The sequence below is a fragment of the Emydura macquarii genome, unplaced genomic scaffold, assembly GCF_026122565.2.
Source record: "Emydura macquarii macquarii isolate MOO-44397 ecotype Brisbane River unplaced genomic scaffold, CSIRO-AGI_Emac_v2 contig_2636, whole genome shotgun sequence".
In the NCBI taxonomy this organism is placed as follows: Eukaryota; Metazoa; Chordata; order Testudines; family Chelidae; genus Emydura; species Emydura macquarii.
Genome location: NW_027132773.1, coordinates 37,738,913 through 37,755,897, shown reverse-complemented (window position 1 = coordinate 37,755,897; position 16,985 = coordinate 37,738,913). Strand labels below are relative to the sequence as shown.

The 16,985-nt window shown below is 44.3% G+C and overlaps 1 protein-coding gene across 4 annotated transcripts in view; it reads right to left on the bottom strand.

Moving 5' to 3' along the window:
- Nucleotides 1-16,985, bottom strand: part of SRPK2 (SRSF protein kinase 2) — a 268,546-nt gene that overhangs the window by 43,548 nt on the left and 208,013 nt on the right. For all 4 annotated transcript variants that reach the window (XM_067564493.1, XM_067564496.1, XM_067564494.1 and 1 more), the window contains one exon: nucleotides 12,227-12,715. In XM_067564493.1, the coding sequence (XP_067420594.1) occupies nucleotides 12,227-12,715 (489 nt within the window). The remainder of the gene's footprint in view (nucleotides 1-12,226; nucleotides 12,716-16,985) is intronic.

Below are 16,985 nucleotides of genomic sequence, written 5' to 3'. Positions count from 1 at the left end.
GGAGCATGGGCAATCACAACAAGAATAAAGGAGAAACAAGAAGGAATATAGAGAGAAAATCTAATGACCACCTCAGAAGTTTGTATAATAAAGCAACAAATATGGGAAATAAACAGGAAGAACTAGAAATGCCAGTGAACAATCACAATCATGACGTAACTGGCATCACAGAAACTTGGTGGATTAATTCACACTGGAATATTGGTACAGAGGGATCAGTGTGGATGTGGATGTGAGAGGTATCACAGTCTGGAGGATGGCACAACCCCACAGCTGCGTCAGCTGTTGCTCACATGCTATAGCATAGTGGTTGGTGAAAGTATGGACGGAACGCCATGTTGCCACCTGGCAGATGTCATGCCAGGTACATCTGCCAAGGAGGTAGAGGTGGCTGCCTGTGACCATGTCGAGTGCACCATAATCCAGCTGAGCGCATGGCATTAGAGAGCTCACAGCACGCACGGATGCAGGCAGAGACCCACTTCAAGAGACATTGGGAGGAAAGGGCTTGACCCTGGTATCTGTCCACAATGGCCACAGAGAGGCGTGGAAAAGCACAGAAAGCATGGGTCCTGTCAAGGTAGAAGGTGAGGGCGCGGCGGACATCAAGCGAGTTCAGGGCTCTGTCTGCCAAAGTGGCATGCAGTTTAGGATGGAAGACCGGGAGGTGAATCAACTGGTTGAGGTGGAATTAGGAGAACACCTTCAGAAGAAATTTGGGGTGAAAGCTTAAGGCAACCTTGTCCTTAAGGAAGACCATGTAGGGTTGGTCAGCCATTATGGGGGCCAATTCACTGACCTCCAAGCGTAAGTGATACCCACAAAGAAAATGACCTTCATGGAGAGGTTGGAGAGGAAGCACATGGCCAGGGGCTCAAAGGGGGTGTGTGGTGATGGCAAAGAGGACAAAGTTGAGGTCCATAAGGATGTGGGTGCAATCACTGGTGGGAAGGTGTTCAGCAGGCCCTTCAGGAAGCGGGTAGTGGTGGTGTGGGTAAAAATTGAGCATCCATCCATGGGAGGGAGGAAGGCATTGAGCAATGCCAGATAGTCCTGGACAGAGCTAAGAGAAAGGCCGGAGATCTTAAGTTCGAGGAGGTAGTCCAGGATGGTAGGGATTGAGACGGCATCCAGAGAAAGGTTATGGCGCTGAGCCTCGGAGATGAAATGGGCCCATTTCGCCATTTAGCATGCACTGGTGGAGGCCTACCTGCTGTGCGTGAGGATGAGGTGCACTGGTGATGAGCAGGAGTTGTCTACGTGGAGCCCCATCCAAAAACCAGGCCATGAGACGTGAGTAGGGTGGCAGACTGTGCCCCAGTCCTGGATAGGGTGATCTGGGATCGGGCAGAGGTGAAGCAGGGGATGGGCAGAAAGCTGGAAGAGATTGGGAATCCAGAACTGATGAGGCCAGAATGGGGCAATTAGCAGGATTGTGGCTCAGTCTTGACAGATCTTCCGTAGGACCTGGGGAAGGAGGGAAATGGTGGGGAAGGCATAGCAGAGTTTGCCACCCCAAGGCAGGAGGAGACCATAGCCTTTGGAGTCATCATGTTTTTTGGGCCCCGGAGAACAGATGAGGGGGAACTTGTAGTTGTCGTGCATGGCGAAAAGGTCCTAGTGATGTGTACCCCACGCATGGTAGAGCGAGTGGAGAGTGGGGTCATAGAGTTCCCACTCATGACTGAGGTACCAGTGTTGGCTGAGTGCATTGGCCAGGGAGTTCTACATGCCCAGGAGGCATGCTGCATAGAGCGTGACATGGTGTTGGATGCACCAGTTCCAGAGGCAGATGGATTCCATACAGAGAGACAGAGATTTGGAGCCCTCTTGTTTAGGTAGGTCACTACCGTGGTATTGTAGGAGATCTGAACATAACTGTTGTGGATGAGTGGCAGGAACATGCAGCAGGCCAAGCAGACCACTTAGAATCATAGAATCATAGAATATTAGAGTTGGAAGGGACCTCAGGAGGTCATCTAGTCCAACCCCCTGCTCAAAGCAGGATTAACCTCAGCTATATCATCCCAACCAGGGCTTTGTCAAGCCTCACTTAAAAACCTCTAAGGATGGAGATTCCACCACCTCCCTAGGTAACCCATTCCAGTGCTTCACCACCCTCCTAGTAAAAAACTTTTTCCTAATGTCCAACCTAGACCTCCCGCCCTGCAACTTGAGACCGTTGCTCCTTGTTCTGTCATCTGCCACCACCGAGAACAGCCTAGCCCCATCCTCCCTGGAACCCCCTTTCAGGTAGTTAAAGGCCGCTATCAAATCCCCCCTCACTCTTCTCTTTTGCAGACTAAACAAGCCCAGTTCCCTCAGCCTCTCCTCATAAGTCCTGTGCTCCAGCCCCCTAATCATTTTGGTTGCCCTCCGCTGCACTCTCTCTAACTTGTCCACATCCTTTTTGTAGTGGGGGGCCCAAAACTGGACACAATATTCTAAATACGGCCTCACCAATGCCGAATAGAGGGGAATAATCACTTCCCGTGACCTGCTGGTAATGCCCCTCCTAATGCAGCCCAATATGCTATTAGCCTTCTTGACAACCAGGGCACACTGCTGACTCATATCCAGCTTTTTATCCACTGTTACCCCCAGGTCCTTTTCTGCAGAGCTGCTGCCCAGCTCGTCGGTCCCCAGTCTATAGCTGTGCATGGGATTCTTCCTTCCTAAGTGGAGGACTCTGCACTTGTCCTTGTTGAACCTCATTAGATTTCTTTTGGCCCAATCCTCCAGTTTGTTTAGGTCACTCTGTATCCTATCCCTACCCTCCAGGGTATCTACCACTCCCCCCAGCTTAGTGTCGTCCGCAAACTTGCTGAGGGTACAATCTACCCCATCCTCCAGATCATTAATAAAGATGTTGAACAAAACCGGCCCCAGGACCGACCCCTGGGGAACTCCGCTTGTGATCGGTTGCCAGCTAGACATGGAGCCATTGATCACTACTCGTTGAGCCCTATGCTCTAGCCAGTTCTCTATCCATTTTATAGTCCATTCATCCAACCCATACTTCTTTAACTTGCTGATAAGAATACTGTGTGAGACAGTATCAAAAGCTTTGCTAAAGTCAAGGTATACCACATCCACCGCCTTCCCTACATCCACAGAGCCAGTCACCTCATCATAGAAAGCAATCAGGTTGGTCAGGCATGACTTTCCCTTGGTGAATCCGTGTTGACTGTTCCTGATCACCTTCCTCTCCTCCAAGTGCCTTAAAATGGATTCCTTAAGGACCTGCTCCATGATTTTTCCAGGGATTGAGGTGAGGCTGACCGGTCTGTAGTTCCCTGGATCCTCTTTCCTCCCTTTTTTGAAGATGGGCACTATATTTGCTTTTTTCCAGTCCTCAGGGACCTCCCCGTTCCCACGTGCTTTCAAAGATAATAGCCAATGGCTCTGAAATCACCTCAGCCAACTCCCTCAGCACCCTCGGGTGCATTGCATCCGGCCCCATGGACTTGTGAGCTCTACTGATGTGCTCTACTGATGTGCAGCAGGGCCTTGTACTGAGTCCAAACCCCCTGGGTGGTGCGCTTGCTCAGATGAGTGCCCCAACTAGCAAGGGAGGCGTCCGTGGTCAAGGTGACAGTCGGGAGGTGGTGCCAAAGGGGGTGCTGATGAGCACCTTGGGGAGGTTGGTCCACCAGATGAAGAAGGCCCAAACTGAGAGCAGAACAAGCAGTGTGGCATCCAGATGCGTGGCGTGGGGCCAGGAGACCGACAGGAGCCACAGCTGGAGACAGTGCATGTGTGATCAGGCATGCGGCTTAACATAGGTGCAGGCTGCCATGTGCCCAATGAGGCAGAAGCAGGGGCGCACTATGATGGGGGGGTTGCAGCATAAGTTCACCACCACAGCTGTCAGGGCAGAGAAGTGATCTGACTGAGAAAGGCCCGAGCCACCATGGAATCGAGGTGGGCACAGATGAAGTGGATTGTCTGCATCAGGATGAACATTATTGACACAAACGCTGAGAGCAGCGAGGAGAGTATGAATGGATGATATAAACTCAGCGCAGGAGAGCATGATGAAAAGCAAGTCATCCAGACATGGGAACATCATAGAGTACCCCAGCCGCCAGAGTTGTGCTGCCATTGCAAAAAACTTTGTGAAGACCCTCGGGCTGTCGCGATGCTGAATGGAAGGACCCTGAACTGGTAGTGATTGATGTCCACACAGAAGTGAATAAATTTGCAGTGAGCTGCGTGGATGTCGATATGAATGTATGTATCTTTCATATCCAGAGTTACGAACCAGCCTCCCCAGAGAAGGGAGAGAAAATCGAGGCGAGCATCACCATACAGAACTTGGTCTTATAGATGAAGGTGTTGAGAATGCAGAGATCAAGTACAGGGCAGAGCCATTAGTCCTTCTTTGGGATGAGAAAATATGGAGAGTAGAACCCCTTACTGATGAAGGGGTCAAGCACTAATTCTATCGTGCCCTTGGTGAGGAGGGCATCCACCTCGTGTTGTAGTAGGACATGGTGGGAGGTATCTACCATGGGAGCCCTGGGAGGTGAGGGACAATGTGATGGGAAGGTGAGAAACTTGAGTAACCGTGCTGTATGATCTCCAGCAACCAATGGTCCATGGTGATCTTGCCTCAGTTGTGGGCCAAAAGGGCAAGACAGCCCCCGAAGGTGACGGGATGGTGCAAGGGTGGTGATGCAGGGGGCACACAGTTCTTGCTCTGCACATCAAAACTGGGTCAAAACTGGGTGGTTGACAAGGCAAGGAGGAAGAGGTGGCTATGGCCGATGCCCGGGGCTGCTGTAACCAGTGTCATCGACATAGGGCATCTTGATAGCAGGGATAAGCAATCTGGTTGTTGTTGCTGCCTCTGCAGAGATGCCAGGGTGTAAATGCCTAGAGACCAATGTGTCACCCTCGATTCCTTCAGGGAATGAAGCGACTCATCTGTCTTTGCCAAGAACAATTTGTCCTCCTCAAAGGGGAGGTCCTTGGCGGTGGTCTGGACCTCTCGTGGGAAGCCAGAGGACTGCAGACAGGACCCCTTGTGCATGACTATGATGGTCATGAGGGAGCAGGAGGATGTGTCTGCAGCATCGGCCACTGCTTGGAGGCTCACCTTGGCCGTCAGGCGAACCCTCCTACACAAGAGCCTGGAAGCGTTGACATTTGTGCGATGATAAGTCATCCAGGAACTCTGCTAACTTGGCTTAATTGTTAAAGAAATACTTTGCTAGCAGAGCTTGGTAATTAGTGATGTGAAACTGCAACACCACAGAACAGTAGACCTTCAGTCCCAGAAGGTCCAGGTGTTTGGCCTCCCCATTCAGGAAAGGTAGTGTCACGTAAGTGCTGCCTCGAGCGTTCCGTCACCCCGTGAACCGCCAAGGAAGTCAGGGTCGGTGGAGAAGAGAAAGTCCACTCCCTTAGAGGGAACAACATACCGATGTTTTGCCCATTTAGGCATGAGGGCACAGGAGGCAGTCATATGTCAGACCATTCACGCCAGCTGCAGGATAGCATCATTGATGAGCAGTGAGACATGAGCTGGCAATTGGTGGTGGTGGTCCAGGACTTCCTCCAGGGGTTTGCCCAAGTCACTAGCAACCCTCTGAAGCAACTCCTGGTACTGCTTATGATCATCAGGAAGTGAGAGGGTGGAGGAAATCAGGGCATCATCCAGCAAGGAGGAGGCAATGGTAGGAACCAGAGGAACTGTCAATACTGACTCCAGCTCTGCTTCCGAGTCGGAGCTGGATGGGTGTGGTACAGAGGCCCAGACCAAAGAGGATGGCTATCTGGAAAGGTGAATAAGGCTTGTGGTAAGGGTTACAGGATGGCCAATGTTGCTAATGATGTTGGGTCCTGGTGGTATAGTAGGCCCCAATGATAGCAGTACCAAGGTGGGGGAGGACATGCACTGAACTGCACCAAATCACAGGAGAGGAGGACAGTTCTTCCCCCAAGAAGGCTTCAGAGTCAGAGGAGACATCTGGAAGCATGTGAGCCATCGGTATGGGTGGTCTGTGGCCGAGGACCAAATAATGTCCATGCTCCAGTAGAAGCAGTGCACCTACCAGAGAGAGTGGTTCCAATCCTATGAGCAGCAGAGAAGGTGAGTAGGACAGATCCAGGTGTGCCACCAGGAGGAGAGGTCAATGCAGCCAGCATCTGGGGAGACATCTAAAATACCACTGGCAGAACATGGGAGCATCTGCAGTACGGAGCATGGAGACAGCTGTTGGACTGGCAGTGTGCATCCCAGTGGGCAGCCGGTGCATCCGACGCTGTTACTGCCACCTCCCACTTCTTCTTAGCTTTGCCCTCGGAAGGGGGAAGCTTAGGAGCTTAGGTGGTGACACGATGGTTTCTGCACGTGACGTCTCACCTAACTTAGGGCAGCTCAAGGAAGGAACACTGCCCTTGGCAGCAGTCCACGACAGGGACTGCTGCGATGCCTATGAAAGTGTTTGTGATTCTCAGGCTGGGGTGTCTCTGGAACTGGCTGCACTGCCAGATCTGAGGCACAAGAAGTGACAAGTGAGGTGCTCACCGCCGGTAAAGGGCATTGCACCGCTGGAGGCGACAATCCTAGGTTGAACTGAGTATGCACCCAGAGAGCGGCCTTCATAAGGAACTTGCAGAGGTGGAATAAGCAAGCCTCACGGGTCCATGATGGACAGTAGAGGCAGATGTCACAGTGGGTTGCTAGATGGGCCTCCCTGAGGCAATAAAGACAGCGACAGTGCTCATCATTTACAGAGAATGAGTGAGGACACAACACACAGTTCTTGAACCCCGAACTCAAGGCATAGTCCCCCAGAGAAATAGGAGGAGAGCCTCGCCCCAAAGGGGGCATGGATCGAGACTAACTACACTAACAAACAACTCTCACTGACTAACTATAGTGAGAAAAAAAGAGAAACACTATGTACAACGAACAAGTAGTCTCACAGGCAAGCTACAAGTATGGAGGAATAAAGGATTACAACTTCGAACATGCAGCGGTAAGAGGTAACTGAAGAGGCATCGTCCCACACAGCCTCATATAACCTCACCTGCACCACGAAGCTATATACAGTGCACGTGTGGGCCAACAGACACTGCTACAAAATCATCTGGCTCTGGTGCATGGCTTGCATGCACACCCATGTTTGGAATATATATAGGAACCATCACTTGAAGAAGAACAGGCAATTTATCGAGTGATCCATTCCCTGTTGTCCAATTCCAGCTTCTGGCAGTCACAGGCTTACGGACAGTCTTGAGTGGTAACAGCTAATTTATAACCCATTATTTTGTATGTATAATTGGAATTATTTTTTTCTCCAATGTGCATTCCTTTGGATATACTAATAATGAATTTCATCTGCCATTTTGTTGCCCATGCAGTGTAGTTGTAGCTATGTCAGGCCCAGGATATTAGAGAGACAAGGTGGGTGAGGTAATATATTTTATTGGACCAACTTCTTTTGATGAGAGAGACAAAGCTTTTGAGCTACATAGAGCCCTTCTTGAGGTCTGGGAAAGGAACTCCCAGCATCACAGCAAAATGCAAAGTGAAACTGATTGTTTAGCATAACTAGTTAGCACATATTGTATGGGATCATTCAAGGTAGAGGGTCCTGTTAACACCTCTGCAGTCATAGGACAAAAAGAGGGGTTAGTGGGTTACAGTTTGTTGTAATAACCCATAAATCCAGTGTCTCTGTTCAGTCCATGATTTTTAGTGTCTAGCAGAGTAATGAATTTAAACTCTCAGGCTCATCTTTTGAAAGTGCTGTGCAGGTTTCTTTTGAGGATGAAGACTGATAGGTCAGATATAGAGTGATTGCTTTGTGAAAAGTGGTCACCCACAGGTGATATGGTGTTTTTATCTTTTATCATTCTCCTGTGTGAGTTCATTCAAGAACATAGTGATTGTCTGGTTTCACGCACATAATTGTTATTGAGACATTCAGTGAGCTGCATGAGGTATGCCACATGTTGTGATAGCCATATGTAGGATCCATGGCTCTTGAAAGGTTTGTTGTGGGTGGTGTAACCCGTACTGAATAGTGAATTAGGGATATTGGTGTCAGTGTAACAAATTATTATATCCCAGCCTGTGAGAGATGTAACTGGAGAGATGTAATTCTTAGGTGATGACAGCATGATGACCACTTCTGATAGTGATGAAGAAGATAATAACTAAAATTTCAGGTTGTTCTGAAAGGGATGGTGTGAGTATACGGATGCTCAGATGCACATTCTATATTATCTCTATTTACCTTGTTGGGTGGGAATGTTTCCGACTTTGCTAACTGTATTAATAAAACTGTTACAAATACAGAAGGTTTTTCCTACTATTTATCTCTTTCCTCTGTAAAAATTGACCATTTATTCCTATTCTTTGTTTCCTATCTTTTAGCCAGTTACTGATGCATGGGAAGCTAGTATATCTGAAGACCTTCCTTCCCAATATTCACTAAAGAGTTGTGAAGGAACTCAGATATGAAATTGCAGAACTACTAACTGCAGTCTGTAACCTATCAATTAAATCAACCTCTGTACCAAATGACTGGAGGATAGCTAATGTAATGTAATGTAATGCCAATTTCTAAAAAGGCTCCAAAGGCAATCCAGGCAATTACAGTACCAGGCAAGTTAGCTGAAACTATAGTAAACAACAAAATTATCAGTCACATAGATGGACACAATATATTGAGGAATAGTGAACACAGCTTTTGTAAAGGGAAATCATGCCTCACCAATCTATTATCATTCTCTGAGAGTCAACAAGAATGAAGACACGGGTGATCCTTGGATTTTCAGAAAGCCTTTGACAAGGTCCCTCACCAAAGGCTCTTATACAAATGAACCAGTCATGGGATAAGAGGGAAAGTCCTTTCATGAGTCAGTAACTGGTTAAAAGTTAAGAAACAAACAGTAAGAATAAATGATCAGTTTTTACAATGGAAAGAGGTAAATAGCAGGGTCCCCCAAAGAGATGTACTGGGGCCAGTGCTGTTCAACATATTTATAAATGATCTGGAAAAAGATGTAAACAGCGAGGTGGCAAAATTTTCAAACAATATTAATTACTCAAGGTAGTAAAATCTAAAGCTGACTGTGAAGAGTTACAAAGGGATCTCATAAAACTGGGTGACCAGGCAACAAAATGGCACATGAAATTCAATGTTGATAAGTGCAAAGTAAAGCACCCTGGAAAAAATAATCCCAACTATACATACAAAATGATTGGGCCTAAATTAGCTCTTACCACTCAAGAAAGAGATCTTGGCGCCATCATGGATAATTCTCTGAAAACGTCTGCTCAGTGTGCAGCAGCAGTCAAAAAAATTAACAGAATGTTAGGAGCCATTAGGAAAGGGATAGATAATAAACCACAAAATATCATAATGCCACTACATAAATCAATGGTATTGCCCACACCTTGAATACTGCATTTAGGTCTGGTCACTTCATTTAAAAAAAGGTATATTAGAAATGGAAAAGGTAAACTGAAGGGATACAAAAATGATTAGATGTATGGAACAACTTCTATACAAGGAGAGATTAAAAAGACTGGGTCTGTTCATCTTAGAAAAGAGATAAATAAGGGGGGCATACAAAATCATGAATAGTGTGGAAAAAATGAATACAGAAGTGTTTTTACCCCTTCACATAACACAAGAACCAAGGGCCACACAATGAAATGAATGGGCAGCAGGTTTAAAACAAACATAAGGAAGTATTACTTCACATAACACACATGCACCCTACGGAACTCTTGCCACAGATGTTGTGAAGGTCAAAAGTATAACTGGGTTCAAAAAAGCCTATTATTGCCTGCCTCTTCCCAGTCTCATTATCCTCTAATTCATCAAGTGCATATTATCAGGAACTCATTTATTTGCTCTTCACTATGTTCAAAGACTGCTCTGCCTGACTCTGTTCCACATCCACATTTGTAACCATTCACAAACCTCCGGCTGTTCTCCAATCTCCCACACAATTTTTAAATGAAGTCTGCTAAACAGATCACCAACTAGCTTTAAAAAAACCTCACCAAACAACCAGGAATTTTTGTCTCAGCCATTCATACAGAAAATACAGACTCTGTACTTGTTTTTCCAAAGCCTCACAAGCACATCTGAGGTCTTCTGCTCTACGCTAACTAAGCGAACTGTCCGACTTTTATTGTATTGTTTTTGATTGATATGTTTATTAGTCACTCACCAGTGCTCACACTCAGCTCTTGCACCTAATTCGGATCAAAACAGAAGTTATTCTTGACACTGCCCTCATTTCTGCTGGCCTCCCCGATTCCACTCATTTCGTATTTCCTGTTCGCCCTCTTCTATTTTAGTTTTCCCTTGCAAGATCATGCATGGTTATTGCTCCTCCTTTCTCAGTGGAGCTGGACGCAGCAGCAAAAATAACATTCTCTTTGGTTCACATTCTGCACTCTCTGGACCAGATGAAAACTATTCTGTCTAGGAGCAGCTCAGGGGCAATTCTCCACTGCTGATATGCTGGGGAGGGAAAGAGGTAAACGGCCAAGCAGCATGTCTTGCAGCCCCTTGCACAGAGGGCATGACAGGGATGGGAAGAGGAGCAGAACAGCACTGAGCACTACAAAAGATTCTGGACTGTTGTGCAGCCCACAAGTAGCCCTAGGAAGCCAGGACAGGAATAAGAGCAGTTCAGAATCTAAAGGATGTGAATGAAGATTGTGTTGCCGCAGACTGTGCAGAAGATGAAGCACTGAATCTTTTGCTAGGTCTGTGTTGCTCCTGCACATAACATTTTGTGGAACAGCAAAACCAGAGTGAAAGTAACCAGAGGTATATCCCATTCAGGTTTTACTACTATTTCTGAGTGCCATGTGCAGGAGCCAGAGTACAGATGTGATTTTTCTGCAATGGAATTTCAAGTATGGTGAAAAAGAGAGTGGAGAACATGCAGGACAAGGTGGAATAACCGCAAACCTACTCCAGATGTATATCTGATATCCTGTATAATAACACAAGCAAAACAATGTAATCAATAGAGTCATTCTTTAGCAAATAGCTGCTAACAATCACTTCCAAAGAAAGGCTAACTACCAATGAGAACTTCTAAAGCACCAATACTTTATGATGTACTATCAAACTTTTAGTAAGAAGCCCCCACAAAAATGTCCCATCACAGTGGAATATTCATGAGACAATCCCTCAGTAACATACCTCCCACAAACAATCATTTCTATATCCTTCCCCCCAAAAATCTAATGTCTTCCACTTCCATCCAAGCCCAGTAATTCTCCCAACCATGGCTTCTCATCCTCACATGAATGCACCATTAGGCGGCTCCTGCAGTATTGATTACTGCATATCCCTGTGGCTCAAGAATCTTTGGAAGAGTTAATGACATGATGCTTAAATTTAACTGATTCCATTGTAATAAAAAATTATGGTGAAGGAGAGTGACAGAGGGTGCCCCAAGCCAAATGAAGTGGAAGTAGAGCCACATGGTTTCCCCACCAATACCACCTTTTAGCCTAGTGAGTGGTTCACTTTTTTTTTTTTTTGGGGGGGGGGGGGGAGGTGTAATTTTCATAATTAAAAGGAACAGAAGCTTACTTTTATTATTATTGTTTGTTTGTTCCTTTAGAAAATGAAAGCTGGTTCATGGAGCCAGAGGCTGGTTCAATTAACAAGGAGATCCTACAAGCTCTTTCTATCTTAGTGCAAAGCACATACCATATTGACTTTAGTAACGTATTGCAATAAGGTAAACATTGCAAAATATATGAATATCTATGCAAATTCTGCTTCATTTACATGGCACTGTACTACACATCTATCTACATACTTATATGATTCTCATCCCTGTAGATCTGAGCACCTGAGCAACAATTTAACCTATTCTCAAAAATACATTAAATATGAAGGAGTTAAAGTGAAGAGAGTTCCCTAATCTGGCTCCCGGCTTTACAATTAAGACATAACTGACAACTTCAACCATCCAAATGGAAGAAATATTAAATTTAAAATTATAATTGAGATTTAGTATTAAATTAATACATGGAGTAAATTGCAGAGTCTAGTTTAAAATAATTTCATCAGTATCCAAATAAAAAGTAAGCTCTCAATGAGACCTCACTGAATAGGCTTATGACAAACATACAACATTTAACCCCATCATTTCATTCCAAAGTTGGATTTCATCTACAATTCTGAGATGCATAAAGCATTAACAAGAGGAGGCAAGTACTTACTTTTTGGCAAATCTCCAGTACTAGATGCTGAAACTGTTCTGCTTCTATCATGAGATGGGCTGCTCTCCTCTCTTTCGGTTACAGATGATCCTTCAGAAATAGCTGAACCACAAGCTACAGATTCTAAAGCTCCAGAGAACATTGAAGCTGAAAATTCAGAGAACTGCGACTCAGGAATTTTATGACGTCCATTTGGCAATTCACCATTAAATTGTTCATAGGAGCTACTATAAGAATAATCACTTTTTGCATTTGGCTCATCGAGGTTATACTCCTCAGGGTTTGGACATTCTTCCTCTTCCTCATCTTCATCTTCAATCTGTTGTTCCAATAAGAATGGGCCATTTACAATATGGCCATTTGTTTTGGGAGAATCTATCCATGTAGGGTCTATAGGGTCAGTGTTGACAAGATCCTGTTCAACATCATCATCTTTCTCAGTATTTTCTTTCTCTGTGTCTTCTTTTTCCTCCTGATCTTCTGCTTCACCTTAAGAATGTAATGAACAACATATTAGATCTTACATCAATATACTTCTTTTTAAATTATGAGTTTTTATGATCTTTAATTCCTCAATAACTACTGGACATCAATGTAAAGAGACACTGAGTATTACCTGAATACACAAAGATTTTCAACTTTAACTTAAAGTCTTTGTTTCATTTATTAGTCATCTCATTTCACTTTTTTATTTGGAAATGTGTGTGTTTTACAACTCTGATTTTTCTCCATTTTCATCTTTATGTTTTTTAAAAGTTATTTTTCAGCAAAGCTAACAAGTGATCACGATTATTCACAATTTGTATTACAGGAATGCCCACAGGTCACATTACGCTAGATGCTGCACTAACACTCAGGAAGAAATGATCCATTCCCAAAGAGCTCACGGTCTGCAGTCCTGATCCTGCAGACTGTTACTTATGTATGCACACCTGTACCTGTGTGGAGCCCCACTGACTTCAAAGAGGCTCTGCATGGGCCTAATGGTCTGCCCACTCAGGACAGCTTACAGGATCAGAGTCTATACTGAAACAACACGTCGACATAAAAAGCAGCAGGAGAGAATGAGAGAGGAAGGACAAGGGAAATCATAAATAAGATCATAAAGTTACACAGTTGTGTGTGCAACTTAATGACTCCAAATCTCTATTTGTTAGTATAAACAAATGAAGCATCACATAAAGACCAGCAAAAATGTGTCCCAGGAAGGGATCTGAAGAAGAAGGCAATGCCTTACTGATCAGTTCAAGAGGAACATTCTACATGTAGGGGGGAGGGTGAGAGAAAGCACTAACTAGTAAGGCTGAGGGAGAAGAGGACAAATAGGCATTCAAAACTAGCATCACTGGCAGAATGAAGGGAGTGGTGGCAATGAGTTAAGAGGTGAGAGTGGGTAAGTAGGGAAGGGTAGAGTTGTGGAGGTCCTTGAAAATAAGAACAAGAACACTGAATCTGATGCAGTGGCAAATGGAGAGCCAGTACAGGGACTCAAAGAAATGCAAGATATGGCCAGAGCGAGGGACAAAAAAGGTGATACCAGCAATAGCAGAAGCATTTCATCTTTCAAATGGATGTGTGGATCTCTTTGGAAATCTTAGACATAGTCTATGGACCCCCAGGGGTCCATGGATCACAGGTTGAAAACCACTGGATTACAATAATCAAGACATGACATAATGAGGCCCTGAAACAGTGTTTTTAGCAACATGGGCATCTTAGAAATGTTATAGAAGAAGCAGTAGATTTGCAGATAATTATAATAATAAATTACTTGAATGTGCACAAAAAGAGAGGTGGGATCTGAGATGACTCTATAGCTACATTAATTTGATGTCATTAAGATTCAACCTGTTGTCCTATTATGTCCTCAGGATGTGTGGTAATGTCAGCACTTGTACTAATAATAGGATTTTCAGGACCTGTGTCAAATGATTTATTAATATTCAATTGAAGTTTCTTTAATTTAGGGTTGTTTTTTTTTATCTCATTGCCATTTGATCAGAGCAAACGAATTCAGTGTGTTTTATGGTTTTTATTTAAGAGCATAAACAACTATAAGCCTAATTTATTATACTCCCTAAAGTACTAAACAATACAAAAATGTAGATGGAATTAATCTAATCAAGGAGTGAACAAAAATACAAATCAAAATTGGTTAATTAAAAAGAAAACAATGAGATCAACAATTTATCAAATCACTACGGGCACAATCAATAATCAACTCACAAAACTAATATAATACATATGATTAAATTACTTAGTTAGCGTCTCTCTCTTTCACACACACACACACACACACACACACACGCGCGCGCGCGCAGGCGCTCTCTCTTTCTCTCCCCTGCTATGAGGGCTATGAGAAGTCTTTCCTGGAAGGCATCCCTGCACAGATCTTCAGGTATTCTGCTAAGAAAACAAAAAGAAGCAAAGTTACTCAGGAAAAGAAAAAGAATCTGCTCTTCTGGCTCAGATACCATCATACAGTGGGTGTTATCCGCTGACCAACCAGCTGATCTGCAATGTCTTTGTCTCCACTTTCGGGGGGGCGGGCGCGGCAGAAGTATTAGCCATCTGGTGGTGGTTGTCGTTACTTCAGGAGGAGCACACTTCTTCCTTGTTTATCTGGTCCTTTAAGGTTGAAATTCAAGCTGATAATTTCCCACAGGACAGACCTCCTCAGTAATCTTTGTATCAAATTGGGGATCACAGATTTTGCATCACAACTTTACTGTCCAATCGATCCTGATTCAGTGAGATCAGTCTAACAACTCTTGGGGCCCTCTTTCTGGGGGACTGATTCTTTGTCATATCCACAAGTTCAAGTGTTTTTCCCAAGCAAAAAAATAATAGAGGAATAACAGATGATAACCCCACCAAAACTCTCTCAACCCCTCTTTATCTGTGTGAACAGTAAGAACTCATGAATGGCTTGTTGACCAGTAGGGCCTAGCCACTTTCCTAGTCTAATTTATGATCCATTGTCCTTTGACTTAAAAAAGTTGTTCCTTACTCATTCACACATCTCATGCTAACACTTTCTCATGGTCTGCAAGACCTCCTGACCACAGTAAGAAATCACAGAACTGTCACCCTTTCTGGGACACTGGGGAAGTGTGTGAAAGATTATTTTGCTCTATCAAGGCCAAACTGCTTCAAAATCTATTTATTAAATCTCATTAACATAAACTTATTAAAAGTATGACAAATTGAAGTTTATATTTAACGTATACATTACTATAGGGCTATGTGTCCTACCTACTGAATCCTCCGTTATATTTTCAGTTTGTGCTTTTGAGTGATTTGATGGCTGGATTGTTAGCAACATTTTTAGTACTTTCCACATTAAGCTTGGACTTTGCCATTTCTTTTCCAATCCCCATATAAACAAGGATGTGCAGGTCAAAGAAAAGTTATTACCAGCACAATAACTGGAGTTGTTCGAGATGTGTTGTTTATATGAGTATTCCAATAAGGTGCGCGAGCACCCTATGTGCCCACAATCAGAGATTTATTTGCTAACGCCTGGTCCATGGATGTGCCCTGATTATGCCTATGACCCATACCAAGGATAAAAAGACTGGCGTGGGACCAATCAACTCTCCAGTTCCTTCTCTATCATGGACCCTATTATAATAAAAAGGTACTCTGAAGCAAGAAGGTAAGAAGGGCAGGACATGGAATACACATAGACAACACATACTGAAGAACTCCAGTTATTGTACAGATAATTGCTTGTCCATGTGTATCCACTGTCGATGACTCCCAGTCAGTGATCTATTTTAGGTGGTGGGTGCCCAGAGTCTTATCCATCATTGACTGAAGGACAGCACTACCAAAAGACGAATCTGCTCTAGAAGCCTGTACGAAGGCATAAAGTCTGGAGAAAATGTCTATGGACCATCCCCACCCTCCTGGGGCAACTTTATAATGTCTGGAGAAAATGTGCATGGACCACCCCCACCCTCCTGGGGCAACTTTATAGATATCCACAATGGGAATGTTTTTCAGGGCAGCCACTGAGGTTGCCTGAGCCCTGGTTGAGCAAGCCCTAAGAATAGATGGTGGGGCTACTTTCATTATCTCACAACATGACTTAATATATCCAAAGACCTATTTCAATAATCTCTGGGTGGAGATAGGAGTACCCTTCACTATGTGCAAATGAAACAAAGAGCCTCAGGTAAGATCTAAAGAATTAATTTGCTGCAGATAAAAAGCTAAAACCCTTCAAACACCTAGAGTATGTAGTCTAGCTTTGTCATGAGTGGAATGTGACTTAAGAAAAAATATTGGCAAATGAATATCCTGATTTTAAAGGAACTCAGACACCACCTTGGGTATGATGTTGGGGTGTGGTCTCAGGGATACCTTATCTGGGTAAAATATTCTGTAAAGAGTCTACCATGAGTGCCCCTCTCGTTCCCACCTTTTTATCACAACAAAGAAGGAGGCCTTCATGGACAAGTGTAAGAAAGAACATTTAGCCAACAGTTTAAATGGGGCCCCCTAACAACTGTCAAAACTAAATTAAGGTCCCAACGTGCAGTAGGTTCCCTTTATTGGCAGAAATACCCTTTACAGATTCATAAGGAATTTAGATATGATCGGATGGGAAGAAACTCAAAAACTCTCTGAGGGTGAAAGACACTAACAGCTGTCAGGCGTACCCTGAAGGAACTAAATGAAAGCCCTGCAGTCTTTAATGACAGGAGGTAGTCTAATACACATGACTTGACAAGTGTAAGTCCATATTGTTCAC